General features: G+C 43.0%; 1 protein-coding gene across 1 annotated transcript in view; it reads right to left on the bottom strand.

Annotated features, from left to right (window-relative positions):
• The window catches only part of PSMD14 (proteasome 26S subunit, non-ATPase 14), a 58451-nt gene extending 32878 nt beyond the window's left edge, over positions 1-25573 (bottom strand). Inside the window, exons 1-5 of the mRNA XM_056861288.1 lie at positions 25514-25573; positions 6994-7065; positions 6133-6252; positions 3311-3381; positions 2198-2348 (exon numbers count right to left, since the gene is read on the bottom strand). Of these exons, the coding sequence (XP_056717266.1) occupies positions 2198-2348; positions 3311-3381; positions 6133-6252; positions 6994-7065; positions 25514-25561 (462 nt within the window). The 5' untranslated portion in view covers positions 25562-25573. The remainder of the gene's footprint in view (positions 1-2197; positions 2349-3310; positions 3382-6132; positions 6253-6993; positions 7066-25513) is intronic.
• Between the last annotated feature and the right edge of the window lie 472 nt (positions 25574-26045).

Raw genomic sequence — 26045 nt, 5'->3', positions numbered from 1 at the left:
CTAGCCCCATACTCCATGAAATCTCCGCACAGTGCTTTGTAAAACAAGCTTCAAAATGTCACGGCTACAAAGTGACTGAAAAATCAGAAAGTTTGTATACAAATTGGGGACTACACAGTACTATGCTGCTTGCTCTTCCATGACAAGTGGTGGTCCAAAGTTCTAATGGACTATATAAGCTTGTTCCACCATGGCTTCTGTTTCGTTTGTTTGTTTTGCTTAGATCCCGAACTGTAACCTCTACCTTCAAATATCTGCCACCTCCTCTCCTACCCCACAGCAAATGCAAAATGAACTGCATCTCACAGGGTCCAACCAGACACAAGACTGTATTACCCACATCTGTGAAGAAGAGACAGTGAATTACAGGAAATGGCTGTGAATAGAGTTTATAGGCTGTATGACGAAGGACTCAAGCCTAGATTCATGGGGGGAGGGGACTTTAAACCCATAAGATTTCCCTTAAGAAGCTCAAAACTTTCATGGGCTCGGTAGGATTAATGTTGAGAAACTCTATTTCATTCTCCCGCACTCATTCAAAAAGGCGCCAATCAAACCTGCGGTGAACAAGACTTAAGTAGTTCTTACAACAAGTTCTGAAAGTGCACTATAGAAGGTGATACTTGGAATGGGCTGAAAAAATAGTCACAGGCAGCCATAAATATTCTGAAACAGTGCCCCTCCCCCCCAAAAAAAATTATGGTAGGATGCTCCAAATCATAGGGGAAATCTCCAAAGCAAAACAAAATCTAGTGGTGATTCTTAACACCAGAAAGCTATCAGAATGCTTTTGCACTTGTTCTCAACCCTTTAGAAAGGACATGTTATTTAAATTATGGATATGCCAACAGATGCATGTTTTAAATCTCTTAACTTTTGCATTTAAAAATAAATTAACCATAGCGCAGAGTAGAGAACTTTATTTAACAAAATGAGGTTTATATTCCTTTTTTATAATGCTAAAATATCACATCATAAAAGGCACCACTAATTTGAGCTGGTTACTTGCTTTAATGTCACTGAACCGTGAAGACAAAAACTTAAACCCTGAAATATTTATAAAAATCACATAAATGTCATACATATTATTAATTGAATGACTATTCCACGATACAATAGGAGAGCATGCTCAAACAAAACACCTCAGCAGTATTTTAAAGCAGTAACCACCTAGCCAATTTCTGTATGTTCTGTAGTTTTTCTAATCCACTCTCCCTGTGGCTGAGCAAAATCGAATTGCCTCTCACATTTGCAGACAGCTCTGTGAAGGTGATAATAGAGCTGCTCCCTGCTGTCATGAGGCAGGAAATAGGAAAATGGCATATGGGGCTAGAAAGAAATAAAAAAAAAACCCAGAAAGAACCAAACAAGAACAAAAGAGATTTCAACAAAGGACAAACTATAACCCAATATGCTTTGCAAGTTAATCTCTTTTCATAATGATTTCACGTAATCATTCATCTGCAAACTTACCCTAAACGTGAATGGCTGTGAAAGGCTTTGGGGGAAAGTTTTTATTCTGAAACATTTGGAGCGCACATCAAGTGTTGTGCGCTGTCTGTATAAAACAAGAGTGTCCTTGCAATGTAGGAAAGGACTGCATCCAGCCCAACTTGTTTGGATTTCATTTTAATCGTTTGCTAACAAATTTACCATCCTATAGTGAATCCAAAGCACAAAAGACTTTGGTTATCAGCCTGACCCTAAACATGTTCACTAAACCACACAAGAGTTCAAACACAATTTTCTAGCTTAAGATTATAGCTATAGTTTTTAAAAAAATGTCACCCATGAGACAGTTCTACAACAGCGAAGTACAGAAAGGAGACGGCTGTCATTAAAGATATATCGCCATGTGAACCTGTGTTTCCTATCTTAAATTTTCTTACTTTTAATTTAAAAATTTAGAGAAACTTCGACAAGACCAGGGGTTGGATCCAAAGAGTTCCACTAGCAGAACAGATCCTTCCTCTTCCTGCAGCACCATTAAAAAAATGCTCCTAAAGATTGGCAGCCCCTCTGGAACAGCGGCTACAGTTCATGTGGGAAACTGGTGATCCTACCTTCTTCTCATAGAAGAGAACCCTTGAATCCAAGCCAAAGTAATTTCCAAAAATTGTTCCATATGAGAAGATCTACAGTGATTCCCCCCTCCCAAGGCTTTCAATTTAAACTCTTAATAGTGAGCAACACATACCTTTCCTTTTACGCTCTGAATGGGATCCACCACGACAGCGACAGCTCTTTCGGATAAGGCTTCAAAACTTTGCTGAGTATTAATATCCACACCGGACAACCAACAGCCGAACCCAGGGTGGCTGTGATACCAGCCAACCACCATCTCCGGTCTGAAACAAAACAAACAAACAAAAATCCCAAACACATTTTTAAAAAACCCAATATTACTTTGCAACCTAACCTATCCAAAGCAACAATGGAATCAGGCAGCAGTCAGTAGGCAAAGAAAGAAAAAAAAACAGAAGAGGTGAGAAGCAGCACCATCAGAAGCATTTAAATTACTGTTCCCCAGATTATGGTGAAAACATGAAAATGTGACAAAGGAGTGTTATCATTAAGTGATGCACATTAGCAACGGTAGGTCAGGCTCCCAGTTTCTTCACCCTGTTACCACACTTTCCAAGCCACTTTTTACTCTTTCAGCACTTCGGTAAATACCTGCTCCAAGTCACGGGTGCCAAAAGTTGGTTTTTCACGGCAGAAAGTCCATTTCAGACACGGACGACAGGAACAAACGGCAGGGAAAGATTAAATATCAATTAAACCAGCAGTAGAACTAGGACTCGGTCAAAAAGCAATTTGCACTGTTCGCCTCAGCCATTGAGTCTTTTGTTAACATTAATTTTAAAGTTTTTGCTACAGTGCAAGAATTTGAGCGAGTAGATGACAACTGTTGAGAGCACACAAGGGAACTAACAAAATTTTTAAATATTTGGATGCCTTTTTACCAGGTAAACTTTGCTCTGGTGCTCAGGGGGCATCGAAGCTGAAAATTCATATTTTAAGGTGGCAACAGTCCCCTTTGTGCTGAATGAGTACAAAAGTGGAAAAGATTGCTTCATGATATGCAACAATGCCAACCAAAAATGTAGTCTGAAAGTACCTAACTGGGAGCAACTGGTTGTGCCTTCTCATAAATACTCAGGCTCATAATTAGACTTACGCAGCACGTTCTCTTAGTGATGTTAGATTAAACCAACAACTTGAATTTCAACACTGACAAATAATTCAAGAGAAAACAGGTCATCAGGTATCACTACATACCAGAAATGCCAATTAAGATGGTTCTTACCTTCCTGTCTGCTTTAGCATATCCAACATTTTGGCTTGAAACACAGGATCAACAGCCTCGACACTGACCCCCTACATGTGGGGATAGTAAGATAGGCAATTACAGATGGATCTAACATACTGTCACTTACAAAAAGGGCTTTGTTTACTTATAAAAAAACTTTAGAGGGTAGCTGTGTTGGTCTGCAGTAGAACAGCTAGATACAAGTCCAGTAGCACCTTAGAGACCAACAAGAATTTCGGGGTATAAGCTTTTGGGAGTCAACGCTCCCTTCGTCAGATCTGATGAGGGAAGCTTTGACTCTCAAAAATTTATATCCAAAAAATCCTGCTTGTCTCTAAGGTGCTACTGGACTCGAATCTGGGTTGTCCTCTGTTTGGGCAAGCACAATGTCAATATTCAAACAAGCAGTGTGTTCTACATCCAGATAGTTACTATCCTCTTGTTTTGCTGAGTGTTCATGTCTGCTGCCAACTCAACTTCTGTCTTGCTGCTGGTGGAAAGACAACCTGGAGGACATAAATCACCAGGAAAAACAGACCAGGAAAGTGGCAATTCTAGTAAAATTTATAGTTTCCATTGCCATATATGTAAGAGAGAAAGACCACAAGAACTGCTCTTTTGCTTCACAATACACTACAAGACCGAGATGCTTTTTTCTGTTTGTTTGCCATCAAGTCACACCTGACTCATGGTGACTCCGTAGCGTTTTCAAGGCAAGAGACATTCAGAGGTGGATTGCCAGTGCCTGCCTCCCCATCACGACCCTGGTATTCCTTGGAGGTCTCCATTCCAAATACTAGCCAGGGCCGACCCTGCTTAGCTTCTGAGATCTCATAAGATCAAGCTAGCCTGGGGCTATCCAGGTCAAGTCTGAGATGCTACAGCACCCATTAGAACACAGAGAATAGGGTTGGTTGGACATTTGACTGGACAAAACAATGTCAATTGACGAGTCAAACTATTGATCAAGTATAGCCAAATAATGGTCACATACTATTAAAGCACGATATTTTGATCACCAACAAGTGTGCTACTTGTGCTAATTACAACAACAAATTAATTAACTGTTATTATAATACACTGAAATGACATTCAAAAATGATGTTACTATAAATGTGAAATATTCACCAACAGTTACCCAGGAATACAAGCATCAGCCTACAGTTACAAACCCCCCCCCAAAAAAAAACTTTAAGTGAAATTAAAAACAAAACAAAAAAGCGAAGGAACTGCAATGAAATTTCCAAAGAAAGCGGCCCAAATAAGCAAAAGGCCAATGCTTTTTTAGATCCAAGCCCAATCCCTCACAGGAGCTTTACAGAATACATGGCCAGATATATGTGGAGGGTCTTCTCCTGGATTCCTGCAGCAAGCAAGTCAAAGTAGCTGGTGGTCCAAATCCGGGGCTTTACCAAGGGTGACTACTTTTGTCTTGTTTAGAGATGCCTGCGATTACAGAAGGTGGCCAGTAGGAAATATTTTGCTGGACATCAGCTGTACCTCCCAGACACCTCTCAGGAAGGATCGCCAGGCAGAAAAGATTCTGCTCTCCCACCATGGAGGGCATTTGGAGATGGAGAATCAATTGACTCCGCCCAACATAGGATTGATCTTTTTAGTGGTGATTGCTGGATTATTCCATTTGGTGCCCCATGGTCCAGTAACAACCTGGAGCCTGCACAGGGGACAACCTTTACCTGCTGCAATTTTATGACTGACTGTAGTTTTGTTGCTGTCAGTGGTTCGTTTTTTTTTGTTCTAGCTGTCGTACTGTAAGCATTTTACTGTGTTTAAGTTACCGGTACACTATCTTCAGTATTGCAGAGATAAGGGACATGGCGTCCTCACTCCTGCCACAGCTACCAATAAAAATGTTATCTATACAGTGGCATTCTTGACTTCATGAAATACCTGACTGCACTCAAACAGGCAGTCAATTGACATTATTTGACCAGCAAGCAGAACAACCACCTTAAAAGAGGAGGGTCAACATATGGTCCAGTTATTGTTTTTAAACACTGTAGCCACACACACACGTCCTGACCTAGGGTGCTTCCACAAGCAATTCCAGTGGAGGATTTCCCAATCCTCCCAGAAACATTGGCATTTGCTAAGTGCACGGAATTGATGCTAGCTCCACCTCTTTTGCAAGCATAATGATTGGCTAGGATGTTGAGCAAAGTAGAATCTGCCATCAAATTTGTTTGCCTATCCACGTACTTTGTAAAACTGGCAAACAGGAATCCAATCACTTATTAAACAGACTGCAGCCACTTAGTTCAGACCACTTGGAGTTGCACCCCCAAGAGCTATAGATTTCCAAACCTCACCTAAGCAGAACTGATTACTCTCCATGTGCGGTGTGCATGAGTTTGAGGCAGTTTGCTACTAACGAATGACCCTTCGCAACAGAAACACCTGCAACACAAGTTGAGCTCTTATTGGGAGACTCTAAGAAACAGATTCGGTGTGGGCCACAAGGGATAAAGTGTAGTATAATTTTGATACAATGTACTCCTCGGCTGTTGGCAGCCAACTCTGTTATCCTAAGTAATCGTAACTTAATGCAACTGAAGACATCTAATTGCAAACCTGCATGGACCATACCACAACAGAATGCCTAACGATATCAGCTAAAGGATTAAAAGTGAAACTGTTAAATGCTAGCAGAGAGCACTAGCATCTCTTACAGGCCTGGATATATGCATTCCAGCCATCAATATCTTTTTCGCAACTATTACGCATGTGGGGGGAAGAAAATTTTTGATGTACAGTTATCTAGTGTGACAAAACAAATTTACTCTCTAAAGAGTACTTACCGTTCCTGACTGTGGCATAGCAAACACATCAATCACTCTGACAGTATAGTCATCAACAAATTCTCCAAGCATCAGCCCCATAACTTCCATGGGAACACCAGCACGACCATGCTTCAACATCTGGAAAGAATATAAACATTCTATTGCCATGATATATTATGCCAGGGACACAAGCTTCATTTCCTAGTGCCTTTAAAAAAATAATTACACATTCACAACTTTGGTGTGAATACAAGTGGCATTTACTGGGGGCAGCTAGAATCAACTTCTCCATGGCTTGCAAACTTACTGATGATATTCCATCACATCCTATAGACACCAAGGTAACCGAGAAAGATTCAAAATGTTAAATATTTAAAAAAACCAGGAACACGACAGATTGCACAGAGAGCAGTTCAGGTCTGAGAAGCCAGGAAACACCAGAAAAACGGAGGGGTGAGCTTAAGATTGGTTAATGTAATTTTTTTAAAATAAGTATTTCGTAACATTATATAGCAACCTGTACAGCCCAGACTAGCCTGAGTTTGTCAGACCTTGGTATCTAAGCAGGGTTGGCCATGATTAGTACTTGGATGGAAGACAACCAAGGTTGCTATGTAGAGATAGGCAATGGCAAACCACCACTGCTCATCTCTGGCCTTGAACACCCCATGAGAGGTAGCCACAAGTCAATTGTGACTTAATGGCATTTAATTATTATTATGTTATTATGTATTATATTAACAACACTATGCATGCAGGTGACATTCAAAGCCCATAGAAGTCCCTAGAAATTTCTTATTTTCTGATATGATGGGCAGAAAGAAACCTGCATTATATATGCAGCGCTTTTTATCAACACTCAACAAAAGGCATACTTACCTTCAAAAGGGCAAGAGAAGAGATGTATACCTGTTCGGCTGTGTCAACGGCAGGGGCATCAGTAGGTGGCCCCTATATAAAAAGGCAAGATAAATGTGATTTATAAAGTGCCACGTAAACACACTCCATTCTATCACCACTTTAAAACAGACACTGAGGACAGGATACAGAGGCACACACCTGCAGCCTGCATAGCACAGAGGATTTTCAACGGTCTCTTTCAGCACTAGTTCTCCCCACGCCCACCCCCAAAAAGAAGACTGCACCCAATGCGCAAGGCACCACCCTCCCCTGGGTATGCAGAAGGGCTTTTCACATCCATGGGGATCTCTTTCAAACTCTGCCAAAGGTGATAGTGAACACTCACCTACATAAACTGGATTCTTCCCTCTTAGCGGTCTCTAAACTACCTAAACTATCTAGTCAGAATCAATACAAAACAAAGCAAGTGCTGCACTGGGCGAAAACCTGTTGCCAGCGAGAACAGTCTCAGATTCAACCAACGTTCTATTAGTGAGTCAGGTCTTGCAGGAACCCTTCCCAGGCGTTAATCTCTCTCTAAAAATCTCCAATTCACCAATTAACTACATGTTTCTTACAGTGGTGTGAATATAAATGCTGCTGGGCTAACATGATTAACTGGCACCAACACAAACACAATTTCCCTTTGCTTCGTCAGTTTGCAGCTCAAGGAGGCTCGAAGAGAAAGGCTACGGGAGCACTTTGCAGATCCACTGGTGCAAGTGAGAGGAAAAATGGACCTCCAATCCCTAGGCAGAAAAGCTGTGAACAAAATACTCTGCTCTTTGCTTCATGAGTAGCTAATAAAAAATTAGCACAATTGTCCCAGGTGTGAATGACGACTGAGGCCAGTTCTGTGTGCTGCTCAAGTGCAGAGTGCAAACTACAGCACTGGAAGGTAAAAAAAAAAAAAAAAAAGCCCTTCCTGGAAAGTAAGGCACTTTCTGAAAATCCATTTGTAACCCTACAGTAATGCCGGAGGAAATACCCAAGTACACGTTGATCAAAGGAGATGAAGCCACAATAAGCAATTCCTTTAAAATAGCCAAATACTGCTTTTCTTGTTTTAAAAAAGAGTCAGAGCACCTTAAAATAGCCACTCAGCAATAAATTATGAGCACGCAAGTATGCTCAAAAGATTTGCAAATGAACTGAAATTCAAAACCACCTAAAATTGCCTGTAAAACCATCTCATCAACTCAACTGTAACAACTGAATTAACAGTCTTTGGTTATGTTCATACATGCCATTTAAATGACATCGAAGTTCGTCAACGACAACTCTCCCTAGGAAGTGAATGTCAAAGAACTGGACTATAGTGAAGACTTCCCTGTTCCTAGTTCCCACAGACAACATCATTCCAGGAACTGGAATTTAGTGCAGGGCCTCCCAGAAGATGTTAATGGGTGAGCAAGTCTTTATGGGGAAGGAGGTATTTTGGTAGGCACCATGGGTTAGACCATCCAAAATGGTGCAGAATTTGTCATCTTTCCACTACAATGTTGGTAGCACTCTGAAAAGCTGCTTCTGAGGGTCAGGGATTCTTGGGAATTGTGTAGGATATAGCACGGGGGAGCCCCACCTCTTACATGAGGGGCTGTTTCCTGAAGGTATTACTAGCAGTACTCCCTATAAAAAAGAATTATGAACAAACTGGGTTTACAAAAGTGGTAAAAAAATAGACCTAGTGAACTTCTGAAATCTATTGTAGATATTTTTGCAAATATAACTTGGAGATCTAGGTTGCCTACACTATGGCTTCCTACTGCTGTCCACAAATCTACACTGTCAATGAGCTCATTAAATAATATCAGCTCTATTTAGGATAATTCCCTCCTCTTCTTACCAGTTCCAGTATCCCCGTATATTTTCCCCCAAGAATATTCCCTCAAATCCCATTTTATTTCAACCATGCTCCCTCTTTCTGCTAGATCTATATTCTTCTCCAATACTTCTATGCATAAGATTATAATGGCAAGTTACATTACTCGCAGCATTTTATCTAGTCTTCCTTCACATGCTACAACAATCACATGCTACAACAAAAAGGCTCAAGATTCCTACCAAATATTCTGATTAAATATAATGGCACGCAGCCCCTGGTAATCCAGAGGACACTTGTTAAACACTGTTCTAATGCCTGCTCCTACTAGCCTGCATGCTGCTCAAATATTACATATTTTTGCCTAAAGAGGTATAACACTTGCTGCCCTCTAGGCCCTTACACCTTGCTTCTGTGCCCTCACTGGTATTCACAACATCTCTTAATTTATCTGCAAATTGCTGATGTGCAACCATATGCTACTCCCTCTTCTAGATTATTAAAAAAAATGCTAAATTGGATGATCCCTAAGGTACTTTATACAGCAGCGCTCAATGCCTTCAACTGGTTCTAATCAGACTCAATATGTCCTACTCCTAATTACTCCAATCAATGAACTACTATATCTCAACTACTACTAAGTGCAGCAAATTCTGCCAATATGATTTCTTCGGTCTGGTGGATAAATCGCCATCTTTATTTCAGAACCATACCTATTACATATCTACATGCAATAGCAATCCTATGTCTATGTAAGCAGTCCTAGGAACCTTGATGATGACTACTTGACAGTAAATGGCTTAACGATGCTAACAAAGTTTGTTTTCAGTTGATGTACAAATTTTGGAATTCTGGAGAATAATTTAAAACCAGTTGAAGTCAAACAACATCTTACTTGCACGCACCTAGGATCTATTCAAATGTAAGAGATCATTATTCGTCTTTATGGGAATGAACATTTGAAGTCCTCTCACTCGCCCCCATCCTCCTTTCCTCACATGTGGACCAGATACTGAAGACTTCCTAGTTCCCAACAAATCAGGTAGACATGATACCCAAACCGGATGAAAGGACAAACGTCTCCTCCAAAGTGTGATATAGAACCCTGATTTGTAGACAAGAGTTTGTCACTGCCCTATTCAAATGTCGTGGCAAGTAATGGTTTGTTGGGGGCCTGGAAGACTTCACTATCTAAACTGTGTGAAGAGGGAGGGAGTGTGACAGCTGGAGGACTTCCAGCATTCATTCCCATAATAAACAACAATCATATGTAAATGCAGCTGAAGTCCAAACAATGAAAATCTCACACAGAAAAATGAAATATTGCAGTAATTTAGCAAACCCTTTTTCAATTTGGATATTCAGCCCAACACTATGCTTGTTTAACTGGGAAGACCTTAATCTCAGGTTAAGTGTGCACAGGACTGCAACCTCAGAAAGAACATACATGAAGCTGCCTTGTATTGAATCAGACCACTGGTCCATCAAACTCAGTAATGTCTACTCAGACTGTCAGCAACTCTTCAAGGTCTCAGGTAGAGGTGTTTCACATCACCCACTACCTGATCCTTTTAACTAGAGATGGCAGGGATTGAACCTGGCACTGTCTGCATGGTAAGCGGCTGCTCTACCATACAGCCATGGCCCATCCTCACAAGAAGTTTCTCTTCCAAATTCAACCCAAGGGTGGTGGGTTTTGTGAACATCTTGTTCAACTTGCAAGCAAAATGGAGATCTATACCATGACCAATTCTACTGCATACTTCCATGCATGTCTGCAAGCTCACTGGCATACATGTGTTTATATGTAAACCTTAAACTGGAGGACAACCTTATGGATGCCCCTTCTTTTTTGATACCCAGCAATGTTAATGAAGGTGCACAGAGCCTAAATTATGTTACGCTACATATCAAACCTCATCTACCAGTCATTTTCCTTTCTAACCAGCCAACTACAAAAGGTGACAGAAAGTAAATTTCCCCTGATAAAGCAGATGCATCAAATTCCTTCTTTCCAGATAATTCCCTGGAGACCGAATGTGCTAACACCGCTGCCATCACCAAAGATTGCAACCTAATCAGCCTTTTAAATTGTGGTTCTTTATAACCAAAGCTAACCATAAAAACAAAAGCAAAATTTCCTTTTTTTTAATGAAGCTGTTTTGCATCCAATCCACAGATTTTAAAAAAAACAATAAACCCTGGTTATACTTTTTAAAAGGGAAGAAACAGATGCTTCTTCCTGACTAAACTGACTGCAAGTGTTAGTCAGTGAACTGACCTGCCTGCAGGGCGATCATATCAGCCGTAAGCTGTATCAATCATTTCTTTTAAACCACTGCTTATTAGTGAGAGTGTAGGATTTAAGGCAGACTCATAGTATTAAAAGCATTTTCTTCTTTTTGTCAGCTTTTAGCGACAAAAAAATGTTTCCAAAATTCTCAGAGAGACAGGGGGGATCAAATAAGCAGCTCGTGAATCAAATGAGGTTAAAACGAGACGCTACTTTTCCTCGGGAGCAGTCAGATATGATCCAGTTATAAAAGCTGTGACTTTTACTTGGGCAGCCCTTGTTGACTAAGTGTTAAAAAAGGCATTTGCCATTATAACAGCATAAAAAACTAATGCCTCAAAGTGTTACCTACTCAGGCCTTTTAGCAAATTTGTTAACACTTTTAGGTATATTACTCCACCTTTCTCTTAGTGTGAACTGGTATCAATTATTTAGCCAGTTTTATTATGTTATTAGAATACCTGCTGATTAATCGTGAATCAAAGTGTCATTTTAGAATGGTGCCCTTCACTTTCGCTGTGCGCTTCTTGAAATGTAAATAAGTGGTTTCAATACAAGTACAAAAACAAACCTATTTGCTTAGGGAGAATTGCTTACGAGTTTGATTAGTATACCCCATCCCCACAAAACTACAAAGGTTTTTAAAAGTGTTTTATAGAGTACTAATGGGGAAAAACAAAGCAGTAAAAAAAAAGAAAAAGGGGGAACCGCTACAGATGTGCCCATAAATGAGATTTTCTGCAACTATACTAAATTCGCACATAAGAAGGTTAGATCTAATACCAACTCCAACCTTTAGGTTCACAATTAAAACCGCTTTAAAATATAAACATCACAAAACACGCATAAGCAAATGTACAACTATCCAACACTATCATGTTTATTCTTACCCAGCAAAGTAAAAAAAGAACCTTTTAATACTTAATTTTGTGAGTATTAAACAACTAGTGTGAAAAACAAGATGCATGTAAACTATTTCTCCTGCCTCTGCTTCAATGACTAGCTGAGACAACCTGTTATAGGAGGTGTTAATTGGCAATAGGAGTGCAAGTCAGAAGCATGTTCCCCACCGTCCTAACCCAGCAAGGCTAGGTCATTAAAGTGGAAATGAATTCTTTCATGCTGACTTAACTCTTGGAGTGCAGATTTTCAGCTGTTACACCTAGAGACAATTGAGAGAATTTTAAAATGTGTGTTACTTTAGATGGAAGGGGGGGGGACATTTGCCTCCACACCCTTCCCCATCATGCAGTGTTTGTACGTTATATTTTATTATTCACTGCATACTAGAAGCAATTTTTTAATGTCTATGGGCTCACACACACTTCTCTATATGCAGATTTACAACTGAGACAATATACATATATTTTAAGAAGCATGCCAGTCACAAGGGAAAAGAACAAGACTACTGGCTCTTCTAAATGATGGTAGAATCCAATTTTAAAATTAGTGCTTAACCTTAAGCTAGCTTTATTTACTGCTGAAACCTTGGATGTGCCTAGATGCATGTTTTTGTATACCAAGGCAGTAAGCTTTGTTGAGTAGACAGGAAGTGTCCAAAGCAATACCTTCTGAGAGCTCTACCTTATTTCATAAAATAGGATATACTGTACTTGCAGCTGTCACCAAAATATGAAGGTGCAATACACCCTTTCCAATAGATGCTTTACTATTGTTAAGAGTCTCTCATTCAGAAACTGCTCCTTGTAAACAGAAACTTTCTTTTTGCAAATGATCAACATCCATCTGGCTAACAACTTTCACTGGTGTTCTCTCACACACAGGCACCTCTGGAATTCTAACAGTGGATGGTGGATGCAACCACAAAATGGTGGTCACAAGAGGCGGAGCCAACCACAAAATCTCAGAGTGAGGGCCTGCATAATTATACCAGTAACCCTTCAATATTTGAGGCAGAAGCTAAGTTTAGCAGGATGCCTTTTAAAATGAACATAACATTTAAAAACATTTTTTTGCATACGCACAGCCCATCTTCAGCCATACAGTAAAGATCCCTGAACCATGGAGGGAGCTGCTGCCTAAGCAAATGCTTAAAAATTTGCACAGCCAATCAGATCTCCAAAGGCCAATCAGAAGTTCTGTTGGGTAAAAGCCCCATCTGGTAATGTCCACTTTCTAAAAACACTTGGTGGGATCCAGGAAAGGCACCACACTGAGGAACCCCAATAGACACTAAAGCTAACATACTATTCTGATGCACAGAAGGCAGTAAGTCATTGCCCCATATAGCTCAGGACTCAAAAGGGAAAATGCACCAAGGTTTTAAAGCATCAAATATTCATTCAGCTCTAGGGAAAAAGTCTAGGACGACAGAGCGATCTGACAGCCTAGGCCAGTGATGGCGAACCTTTTAGAGACTGAGTGCCCAAACTGCAACCCAAAACCCACTTATATATCGCAAAGTGCCAACACGGCAATTTAACCTGAAGAATCCCCCTGAAGGAACCATGCAAAATAACAGCAGCGGGTTAGCTATGCACATGCTAATGGCTATGCAAACAGGAACAAAGGAGCAGGCGAGTGGGAGGGGTGGAATTTCTCCATTTGCTTCGAGACCGTGAATAGGCAGTTTTAAATTTGCATTTTAAAAAAGAGCTTTTAGCGAACATCAAAACTGACCATGCATAAATGGCCAGGGTATCTGTTGTGGGGAGGGGAAGGTGATTGAAAGCCGGTTTGATTCTTTCTTAAGTGGTAGAGAAAGTCGGCATATAAAAACCAACTCTTCTTCAAAGTGAAACTTGATATTTGTAACTGAACCATCAGGAAAAGAGGTAAATGATTGGGGGAGAGACACCTGGCAACCCTAAGGCAAATATATGAAGCAAAACCTGCTCTATATTCAGAGGGTTCCGTCTGGAAAAAAACTCTGCAGGGGGGCTTATTGTTGAGTTCTGAGGATCTGGATGGGGAAAATGTGCATCTGAATGGCAAATCCAATGCAAAACCTCCCATTCATAAATGGCCAATAACCCCCCATGCAGAGTTTTGAATCAAACATTGCTTTCCCCACCCCCCCGAGCCCCGACCTCCTCCTCGCCGCCCGCCTTGGTGCTGCCGGCCCTCGAGCGCGCATTCAAAATCTGGCTGCGCTGTGAGGGGAGGGGGAGGGTTGCACTTTACCTCACACACCGCCTCTCTTGTGGGGGGGGGAATAAACCCGAAATGCGGCAGTGAGGAGAGGCTTCGTGGTCGACTTTTGGTGGGGGTGGAGCCTCCTCTGCCGGCATGCGCGGGTAAGGGGCTCGGGACAGGACCGAAAGTCCAGACGGCGAGGCAGCGACGAATGGAAGAGGTGGAGAGAGAGCAAGCCCGCTTCCCAAGGGACGGGGCGAGGAACCGGCAAGCCGACAGCCAGGAGAAGACGGAGCGCAGTAGACGCGGCGGCGCGCCGCCACACCCCAGCTGTAGCCCCGCCGCCCGGTCACGCCTGCGCCAGTCAGAGGACTTGGCTGGGGGCTTGGGGAGGAGGGCAGGATGTTTCAGCCCTCCCTCTAGTCCCGCCCCCAAGACCTTATTAGGGCTGAAACATCCTGCCCTCATCCCCACGCCCCCAGCCAAGTCCTCTGACTGGCGCAGGCGCGACCGGGCGGCGGGGCTACAGCTGGGGTGCGGCAGCGCGCCGCCGCGTCTCTGTGCTCCGTCTTCTGTCGGCTTGCCGGTTCCTCACCCCGTCACTCGGGAAGCGGGCTTGCTCTCTCTCCACCTCTTCCATCCGTCGCTGCCTCGCCCGTCTGGACTTTCGGTCCCGTCCCGAGCCACTTACCCGCGTGCCGGCAGAGAGGGCTACGCGTGCCGAGTCGGGCACGGGTGCCATAGGTTTGCCAACAAGGGCCTAGGCTCAATGATAGTGAAATAATAAGTCCTGTTTATGGCTATCTACAGAAGCTGTTGGTGTGCAATTAAAAAAAGAATTTACTATCTGAAACAACATTTTTAAGAGGAAGCATTATCATGGACTTGAAAAAATCTGGTCAGTTCGCAACAGTGAATGTCTTCCAGAATGAGAAAACAAAGAATAGCAAAGATGTCTGGTTACCACACGTGCCACACAGGAAGAATTTAAGCTCCTCCTTTCACCTTAGAGGTGCTTTTGTCACATGACTGTATCAGAAGAAGAAAAAGAGTTGGTTTTTACGGTATATGCTGACTTTCTCTACCGCTTAAGGGAGACTGAAACTGGCTTACAATCACCTTCCCTTTCCCTCCCCACAAGAGACACACTGTGAGGTAGGTGGGGCTGAGAGAGCTCTAACAGAGCTATAACTTGCCCAAGGTCACCCAGCTGGCTTCATGTGTAGGAGTGGGGAAACAAATCCAGTTCACCATATTAGCCTCCGCTGCTCATGTTCTCCAGATCAGACTCCACCGCTGCAAACCACCGCTCTTAACCACTACACCACCAGTGTTTGCGTGCAAGAGGCTGTTATGAGGCTCAAAGCTTACTCTGAAGAGCAAATGACTTAGGCAGTTTTTGGAACACTGATTGTGGGTATGTTCTAAAACCAATGAGATATGGGCAGCTTTTCTTACCCCAAACAGCATAACTCAAGCGAAACAACAGAGGTACAATTCAGTTTGATTAGGAGTGTGATTATGCAAAAGAGAAGTGTAAAACTTGTAGCAGTGGGGTATCTAAACAACGTCCTCAGGAAGCACCGTTGGTTCCCCAATGGAACATGAGATCACAGTATATTTTCTAAACTTGCTTGGAAAGGGAAAACGCTGTCCACAGCCTCCTTCCCTTTAAAATAGCTGCCAGATACTATATGTGTCTGACTGCACTGACTTAAACACAAATTTGCCCACTCTTGTATACATATCACTGTTCAGGAAATTTAAAGTTTATGGGGTGAGGAAGGACTGTAGCTCAGTGGACCAGCATCAGTTTTGCATGCAGAAGGTCACAGGTTCAATCCCAAGCATCTAGAATCATAGAACCAAAGAGTTAGAAGGGGCCATACAGGCCATCTACTCCAAACCCCTGCTTAATGCAGGATCAGCATAGAGCATACCTGACAAATGTTTGTCCAGCCTCTGCTTAAAGAATGCCAGTGAGGGGGAGCTCACCACTGCCCTAGGTAGCTGATTTCACTGTTGAACAACGCTTACTGTAAAAAACTTTTTCCTAATATCCAGCTGGCAATTTACACCCATCATGACCCGCAATTTACACCCATTATGGCGAGTCCTATCCTCTGCTGTCAACAGGAACAGCTCCCTGCCCTCCTCTAAGTGACAGCCCTTCAACTACCTCAACCTCCTCTTCTCCAGACTAATTATTCCCAACTCCCTCAGCCTTTCCTGATAGGGCTTGGTCTCCAGGCCCCTGATGATCCTCATCCCTCTCCTCTGCACCCGCTCCATTCTGTCCACATCCTTTTAGGACTCCAAAACTGCACACAATACTCCAGGTATGGCCTGACTAATGCAGTCTACAGTGGAACTATGACATCTTGCGAATTGGATGTTATGCCTCCATTGATACACCCCAAGATAGCATTAGCTTTTTTTTGTCGCTGCATCACACTGGCTGCTCATATTTAACTTACAGTCCACCCATACCCCAAGATCTTGTTCATACATACTGCTACCCAGACATGTATCCCCCATCCAGTATGCATGCCCTCATTTTTGTTACCCAGATATAAAACTCAGCATTTATCCTTGTTGAATTGCATCTTGTTCACATCCACCCACTTTTCTAGTGTGTTCAGATCTATCTCTATTTTCTGGTGTGTTCGCTGCTGCTCCCAATTTGGTGTCATCTGCAAATTTAATGACTAGTCCCTCTACACCCATTTATAAAAATACTGAGAAGTACCGGGCCCATAACCAAGCTCTGTGGCACCCCACTGGACACCTCTCTCCATTCAGATGAAATGTTATTGACAACTACTCTTTGAGTACAGTTCTCCAACCAGTTCCCTATCCACCTAACTATTCTAGAGTCCAGTCCACAGTCCTCTAGTTTACCCGTCAGAACATCATGGGGAATCCTGTCAAAAGCTTTACTGAAATCCAGGTGAACAACATCAACCACATTCCCTCAATCCAGTAAGCTCGTCACTCGATCAAAGAAGGAAATTATTTGGTCTGGCAACACCTGTGCTGACTTCCCCAGATCACCAAATTATTCTTCAGATGCTTGCAGATGCTCTTCACTATCTTCTCCACTATCTTCCCTGGGACAGAGGTCAAACTGACTGGCTGGTAGTTTCCAGGGTCATCCATGCTCCCTTTTTTGAAAATTGGGATAACATTTGCCCTCCTCCAGTCTAGTGGCACATCTCTCATCCTCCAATATGTCTGGAAGACGATGCACAAAGGCTCTGCAAGCTTTCTACAAAGTTCTTTGAGCACTCTCAGGTGCATACCATCTGGCCAGGGAGATTTGGACTCATCCAATGCAGCCAGGTGCTTCCCAAATGCCTCTCCGTTCATGTCAACCAACAGCCTGGACGCCATGCCTTGCCTACTACCACCTCTAGATGAGCCTGTTCTCTTCTTCAGGGGAAAAACTGAGGCAAAATAGGCGTTGAACCTTTCTGCTTTCTCTCTGTCCTCTGCCAGTTTCTTCATTTTCACCCAACAGTAGGCCTATGGCCTCTTTTCCCTTGTGTTTGCTCCTCACATTTCTGAAGAAGTTTTTCTTGTTGTAGTGAGCCTCCCTGGCCAGCATCAGCTCACTATGAACTTCGGCCTCTCTGGTGGCTGACCTACAGTGCCTAGCAACCTGCAGATACTCTTCTTTAGAGGTATGTCCTTGCCTCCATTTCTTGAACATTTCCTTTTTCTCCCTTAGCTCATCATGGAGATCTCTCTTCATCCACATTGGCTTCTTGGATCCCCTACCATGTTTCCATCTTGTTGTAATAGTGAAGGCTTGAGCTTGCAAGAGCTCTTCTTTCAGGAGAGCCGACCCTTCACTTTCTCCTTTCCCTTCCAGCAGTCTTGCACATGGAATGATTCTCATCATGCCGCTAAGTTTATTAAAGTCTGCCCTACCAAAACCTAACATACATGTGTGACTATGAACTTCCCTGGTCCCCCACAGCAGAAGGAATTCTAGGAGGACATGGTCACTTCCCACTAAGGTACCCACCACCTTCACCTCATCTACCATCTCTTGCCTGTTGGTCAATATTAAGTCAAGTATGGCTGAGCCCCTTGTAGCTTCCTACATCATTTGATGAAAGATGTTGTCGGCCAAGCAGGTGAGGAACTTGCGTGACTGTGGCCACTTTGCACAGTTGGTCTGTCAGCACACATTTGGGAAGTTAAAGTCACCCATAATTATCAGGTCTTGTTTGGATACCCTCTAAAGCTACTCAAGAAGGGCAGCATCCACCTCCTCATCCTGGTCAGAAGGTCTGTAGCAGACTCCAACTGCAAAACCGTTTGTCCTTCCTTCCCTTATCCTCACCCAGATACTTTCCACTTGGCTGTCACCCTCCTCCTACAATATTTCTTGACAAGCAAATCCTCTCCTCACATACAGCACCACTCCTCCACCTCTTCAACCTTTTTGGTTTTTCTTCAACAACTCATATCCCACAGCACCTAATATAATAGGCATGCTCCTCTAATACTGGAGAGAATAGGTATGCATCATGACTAGTATTCATTTTGACTAATAGCCATGGACATATCCATGGAACATGTCCACTCCCCTCTTAATGCCTTCCAGGTAGGCAGCCATCACCACATCCTGGGGCACACAATTTAACAATGCATTGTATGAAGAAATACTTCCTTTTATGTTTTGAATCTCACCCTCCAGCTTCAGCATAATTGTATAGATCTCTATCATGTCTCCCTTTAACCGCCTTCTTTCTAAACTACACAGCCCTAAGCTGTTTTAACCGCTCCTCGTAGGGCTGTTGCTTTAGCCCCCAGATCATTTTTTGTTGCTCTTTTCTGCACCTTCTCAAGCTCTGCAATATCCTTTTTTAGGTGTGGTGACCAGAACGGTACATAATATTCAACGTGTGGTCTCACCATAGATTTGTACAAGGGCCGTATGATAGCAGCAGTTTTATTCTCTATTCCTTGTCTAATTATGGCCAAAATGGAATTTGCCTTTTTCACAGCATCTGCACATTGGGTTGACATCTTCATCGAGCTATCCACTTACCACCCCATGATCCCTTTGTTGGTCTGTCGCTGCCAGCACAGATATCATCAGTGTATATGAGAAGCTGAGATTTTTTACCCCAATATGCATCACTTTACACTTGCTCACATTGAATCGCATTTGCCATTTTAATGACCATTCTTCCAATTTGAAGAGATCCTTTTAGAGCTCTTCGCAGTCCGATTTTGTTTTAACGAACCTAAATAATCTGGTGTAATCTGTAAACTTGGCCACCCCACTGTTCATCCCCAGCTCCAGGTCACTGATGAACAGGTTGAAAAGTTCCAGTCCCAACACGGATCCCTGAGGGACCCCACTGCTCACATCCCTCCATTGGGAGAACTGACCATTGATTCCTAGTTTCTGCTTCCTATTTTCACCCAGCTCTCAATCCATAAGAGGACTTGTCCTATTAACTCATGACTATGAAGTCTGCTTAGCAGTCTTTGGTGGGGGACTTTGTCAAAAGCCTTTTGGAAATCCAAATACACAATGTCCACAGTCTCATTCCTGTCCACATGCTTACTGACACTTTCAAAAAACTCTAAAAGGTTAGTGTGACAGGACCTACCTTTACAGAAGCCATCTTGGGTTTTGCTCAGCAGGGCTTGCTTGCCCTTCTATATGCTTGACAATTCTATCTTTAATAATGCTTTCCATCAATTTACCTGGAACAGAGATGTTAAGCTAACTGGCCTGTAATGTCCTGGGTCCCCTCTGGAACCTTATTATAAATGGGTGTTACATTGGTCATTCTCCAGTCCTCTGGTACACAGGCTGATCTAAGGGCCATGTTACACACTTGACTTCAGTATTTTTTAAACAATAGATCATTTACCTGCCATTAGAAAGCCTGTGAAAGAAAACTAGACTGTGTTCAACCTCTACATACGCTAGATCAGCACGTACAACAGGATTTTTAGATCAGTAGCAGGTCTCTTAACTGCTACAGGTTTTATCAATGAGTTCTAAAAATAAAAAAATAAAGGAAAGCTTCTACAACATCAAGCGGTGCAGTACTTGAAACCTCTTTCAAAGTGACAGTTTTCAAGTGCCATGTACAATGCCCTAATCTGGAAGTGTCCCAGCTAACCCATCTGATCAACAATTTCACAGATGGAAGCACTTGATGGCTAATTGGCAAGCCCATTATTCAAACAAAATAGCTATTTGCAATTCTTGCTTCTTTATTTCCAGTTGAAGTGCTAACACGTCTAAGAGACAGGTCACCCTTACCCTCCCCCACCATGGCCCTCGGAAAAAGGAACGATCTACCTTTACGTCTATTCCCACAAGATGCAATTTTAAAAGATCCTTGCCAAAGCTGCAATAAGCAAATGGAGAGAGATGCCGTGTTCCAGATTCGAGGACAGACTCTCGGCTAGCGTTTCAGTTACTGTTTTGAGGGCTGTATACAGTGTTACTCTGGGTTATTTACCCGCCCACCCGCATCATCATGTCACCAGCTGTCAATGCTATTGTGCATTAGAAGTGACATTTTGGAATTCAGAAAAGGAAACGAAGCAAGTGCAAATTTCGTTTGGAAAATTCAAAGTCTTTCGTCAACAAAAAAGTAGCTGCATAGCTGGGTCCTGCGGTCCAACTAGAGAGGCCCCACATATTGGCCTTGCAGGTGGAGGCCCCCAGAACACGCAGCCGTGCGAGAGCAGGAAGAGTTTCATTACAGGGAACACTGGACTGATTTCAGAGGCTGGGTTTTCAATTCGCTGCCTCAACAGACATCACCAGTAGATGCAAACACGCCCCGCCTCAGCCTGAACAGTACCACTTGAAAAATGGTTATTACGAGAAAAAGAAATATTGCATGTATGGGGGGTATTAATTTTACCATCTTCTGGAACAGAACTCATGGAACTGTTCCACGATAGCTCAATGTTACAATTGGCCAAGTTTAAGGAAACACTGCACATTCAAAATTGTTTACTCAGACTTCGGGGCCAAATGAATCCAACACACATCTTTAAAGGGTATTTTTAATATTCTAACAACGATGTCATTCTGATAGGTATGCAGAAACATTCAGCACATTTGTGACAACTATATATATATTGCAAAACTGAGAACTCAGTACCATACAAAAAAGGACACAAGGCTCTCAAAGTGACAATTCAGACACACATATTAATTAAATATTTTGTTATTTCACAAGATGCCCAATATTTTTAAGACCAATATTTTCTCTGAGTTGTCAAGGGGAGCAGGAAACAGGACATGCTAAGTCAGGCTACACAGTCCTATATATTTAGTTCCAGGCCAGCTGCCTTTCAATGTAGGACTGATTTATAAGGATGCTGTATGTGTGTTGCCTTGCATTCATCTGAAGCCCAATTCAAATACTATTTGGCTCCCAAATGATCACGGGTGAGACAGTGTGAAGCCACTGTCCCACGGCCTTGCAAGGATGCCAGCTGTACGATCTTCATATGGGAGGTAAACATGGGGCTAAATTTCTGGTGCAAACAAAAGCCATGGCAGCACTCCGCATGGAAATACATGCCTGCATACAATCATCGCCAGGCTACCAGAGGCTCTAGCAGCTAGTCATGTAGGAATCCAAGTGTGTTTACTCAAAACAGGCTACAAGGGCAATGAAAACTTTTACAAGTCACTAGAACAATGACAAAATTTCAGCTATAATTAAATTATAGTTTCCACATTTGTTAAAAAATCATTTTGTAATCTGCAAGAAAAGGGGGGGTGAAGTTCTCCATAGCAATTGGTAATAATGGCATCTCTCAACTAGTCAGTTACCATCGATACTAGATCAATCACTAATTTCAGACACCACAGATAGCCCCCAAAACTTCTACCATGCAGCATTCTACATCAAGCACAACCCATCAGGATCCAGGATTCCATTTCTTAGTTAAATGCTATCATTTTGTAACTTCCTCCCCCTCCCATCCCCATGCCAAGCTACGAATGTCAGATGACGTTCAAACACAGGACTGCCAGCTCACAAAACTATCATGCACAGATTCCAGAGGCATTTATGTTAACTTCTCTCTCTAATCCCAATGAAGGCCTACTGCTAGCATCAGCCTTTATGCTTTGGTAGGTCTGTCTTACTCAGCATGGAACCACATTACCAGATCAGATACAACAACGGATAACACACAATAAACCAGGCATCAGTGATTTTGTTTAAGGTGATTTGGCAACTCAAGACTGCTACAATATTTTGCAAGCATCTGGTCTTCTCACACAGGACCCAGTCTTATGAGAAATCCTGAAGTATTGCCCAACTTCATATCTCCTGAAAAGATCTCAATCTGCACCTCCCCTGAAAAATTACTATCTTCAGTCCTCAACACAAAGTTTCCCCCAGTTTTTATGGACTGGATACCCCCATTGCAAACTAGAGCTTGCTGAAACAGCAAAGGAAAAGGTAAGTCAAGGTAACCCAACTTGAACTGTGAAATCAGGATAGCATCTGTTGTCCCTAACCATTTAGGAAGCTGAACTGCACAGCTTGGTTCAAATCTATCACACCTACTTGACAAAACAGATCTAGACTGTCATGTTTGGGGCAATGGTCCCAAAGACTGAAGAACTTCCAAGGGGAGTCTTTAACTAGAACTAAAATAATATGGGTGAGCTGGGACCAATTTATCCTCAATCCTTATTTATACAGCAAATACAGATTTTTTAAAAATGGGCACAACAGTGGGAAAGAGTTAACCGAAAATAAGGATGGTACATTATGTGGAAGGCACTGGAGATTTTATTTCGCAGCTGAAGTTGCTATAAGCCAGTCATGTCCAAAGTCCGGCCCAGGGGCCAATTGCGGCCCCTGGGCCGGTTTAATACGGCCCCCCAGCCTGTTTTGCAGAGAGAAAAGGGGGCGCGTGCGGGCTGCGCCTGTGCTTTGCATCCCCAACCGAGGGGGTGACGCTTGGGCAGAGGGTCACCTCGATTGGCTGCTCAGCCCCACCCCCCGGAATGAAGGCCAGCGAGTCTGAAACCTAGAGAGGCCACTTCCTTCTTACCCAGAGCCCGCACGTGGGGACGCGGCCTTTGTTGTTCTGACGCATGGAAAAGCAGCAGCAGCTCCTCCCGAGTGGGTCAAGGGGGATCCTGAGGATGGGTTGGGGGGGACTCGAGGGTGGGAAAGATGGCCGGGGGGGGGGGGAAGGGAAATGAAAGGGAGGTCAGAGGCTGGCCCCAATCCGGGAGAGGAAAGACACCCCCCCACACACACACACACCCCGAAAAGCCTAGGAGTGGGGGGGCCTGCTCCGTCTGGCTCTCCTTTTTCCTCCTTCCTCTCTGCAGAAGGTTGGGGTGGGGGGGAGATGCAGCCCCTTCCCTGAATTGCGGAGGCCTCGCGAGGGATCCAGATTTGCAGGGTGGGTGGGAGGGAGGAGGAAGACTGGATGGGTCTTGAGTGGGGGGATTGTGAGTCAAGGAAAGGCAGGGGGGAGAGGGGGCTGGATTTGGGGGCGAGAAGTGTTTGGAGTCAGACCCCCCAGCAGGTTCTCTCCAAGGCAAGTGGCTGCTTTGAAAGAAGGGATGGGGAAAATAAATGACTCCTGGCATGTATCGTGTTTGGAAACGAGGCGCGTTCAGACGAGGCCGAGTCTGCAGAGGACACCCGTGTTTATTCTGGAGGTCAAAGCCCCGAGCAGAGAGCAAAGAGGTCAGAAGGAAAGAAGAGAAGGGTTGTTTTTTATATGCCCCCTTTCTCTACCACTTAAGGGTGGTTTACAATCGCCCTCCCCTTCCCCTCTCCACAACAGATACCCTGTGAGATAGGTAAGGCTAAGAGAGCTGTGACTAGCCCAAGGTCACCCAGCTGGTTCGTGTGTAGGAGCGGGAGAAACAAATCCAGCTCACCAGATTAGCCTCCACCGCTCATGTGGAGGAGTGGGGGAATCAGACCCGGTTCTCAAGATCAGACTCCACTGCTCCAAACCACCGCTCTTAACCACTACATCGCGCTGGCTCTCATGGGGAGAAAAACTCCACATTCCTCCCTGCATGGGAGATGTCAGAGTGTTTGAATCTTGGACTCCATGAGAATGAAAACCAGTTTATTTCCTGGCTCAGATGAGGGGAGGACAGAATACTCCCGGCATGGTTGAAGGGAGTTCCTGCTCCCTCCCTACAGAAGGAAGGTTGGAGATTTAGAAGCTGGGGGGCATCCGGTGAGCTTAAAGGGGCTTTGGGGGAAAGGAAGGAATGTACCCATGGTTTTTGTGGTGCATTCTGTGGTTATGGGCGTAAGTATGCCGTTTGCAATAAACTTTGCATAAAATAGTTAATTTGCATTTAATTAATTTAATTAAGAATGTCAGGCAAAATGGTCAGCCCTCACGCATGTTCACTTCATCAAATCTGGCTCTCTTTGAAAAAAGTTTGGACACCCCTGCTATAAACAGTACTCCTGTATACAAAACAAGAGGTTGAAATGCTAAAGATGTGATTATTTTATTAAGCTTTCAGGATTCTTACAGTCTTATTGCATGGCCATCACCATAGCACTGAATGTGTCATGAGGTCTGCTCAAACAAACGGCACTGTATGAATGAGATTCTGGAACAGTCATCGGTGACTAACCCACAAAGGTTTTTATTTATAACAGATTCTTTGTACTTTTCTCTGCACAGCAGATAAAATTATGCCAATACATCTGGCTCTAAACATGATGCCATGTGACAACTAGACTGATCTTCCATCTTCATGTGTGAAGCAAGATGAGGGAGGGGCTGTGGCTCAGTGGTAGAGCATCTGCTTGGCATGCAGAAGGTCCCAGGTTCAATCCCCAGCATCTCCAGTTAAAGGGACTAGGCAAGTAGGCAAGTACTTGCCGCTGCTGGTCTGAGTAGACAATACTGACTTTGATGGACCAAGGGTCTGATTCAGTATAAGGCAGCTTCATGTGTTCATGTACATTTCAGTTAAGGTCCGTGCAATCTTAAGGTCCAATGCATTTGAAAAAGGTGGCTATTGTTTTCAGGAATTCATTCCACAACAGATTGGCTGTATGAGGTACGATGGGATTTGGTCCTCTGCTGCAACGAACTAACATGGCTGCCATTCTAGAATTTATACACATGAACATACAATCAAAAGAAAGCAGTATTTTTTTCCTTTTATAGCTACTGTATTTCAAACCTGCAATTATGTGATTATGTTGCTAAAATTTTTTATTAATTTAAAGCAACAATAACATCAACAATACATCAACAAACTGAGCACTAACCTGCCCAAGACCAGGCATGCCTCCACCAAGCCGAAGGAGTCTATCCATATTTTCTAGAAAAACAAAAAGAAAGCATAGACTCTTATGTGTTTACTAAATTGTTCTCCATATAATTCACCTTCAGTCACTCAGTATGTCAAAAATATTGGTAGTAATTACAACACAACATCAGACTTCCTGTTAATTAACACCACATATTAATTCAAGAAGCTGTCTTCCATGCTAATTAACAACCTTACTTTAGATGCATAGGTTTGGGGTTATCCCCCAGTTTTGAAAACGACAAGTATTTCTTGTTATAATCTGGAAAAAAAAGTTTGCAATCATTTATTTCCTCCCATAATCCCCTGCCACTTTACCTTCGGAAGAAACATCTGCATACAAAAGTAAAGAAAACTCATCACCATTAGTTTCCTTTAATTTGTCTTGAGTACATCAATATAAAAATAATTCAAAAGTGAAGATTTTTAACATCCTCATTAGGAAGTTCTGTGCTAATTAACTTACAGCTTGTCAGTTATCATCAAAACTG

Source organism: Euleptes europaea, chromosome 15, assembly GCF_029931775.1.
Source record: "Euleptes europaea isolate rEulEur1 chromosome 15, rEulEur1.hap1, whole genome shotgun sequence".
In the NCBI taxonomy this organism is placed as follows: Eukaryota; Metazoa; Chordata; class Lepidosauria; order Squamata; family Sphaerodactylidae; genus Euleptes; species Euleptes europaea.
The sequence above is the reverse complement of the archived record's forward strand: the minus strand, read 5'-3'. Positions and strand labels throughout refer to the sequence as shown.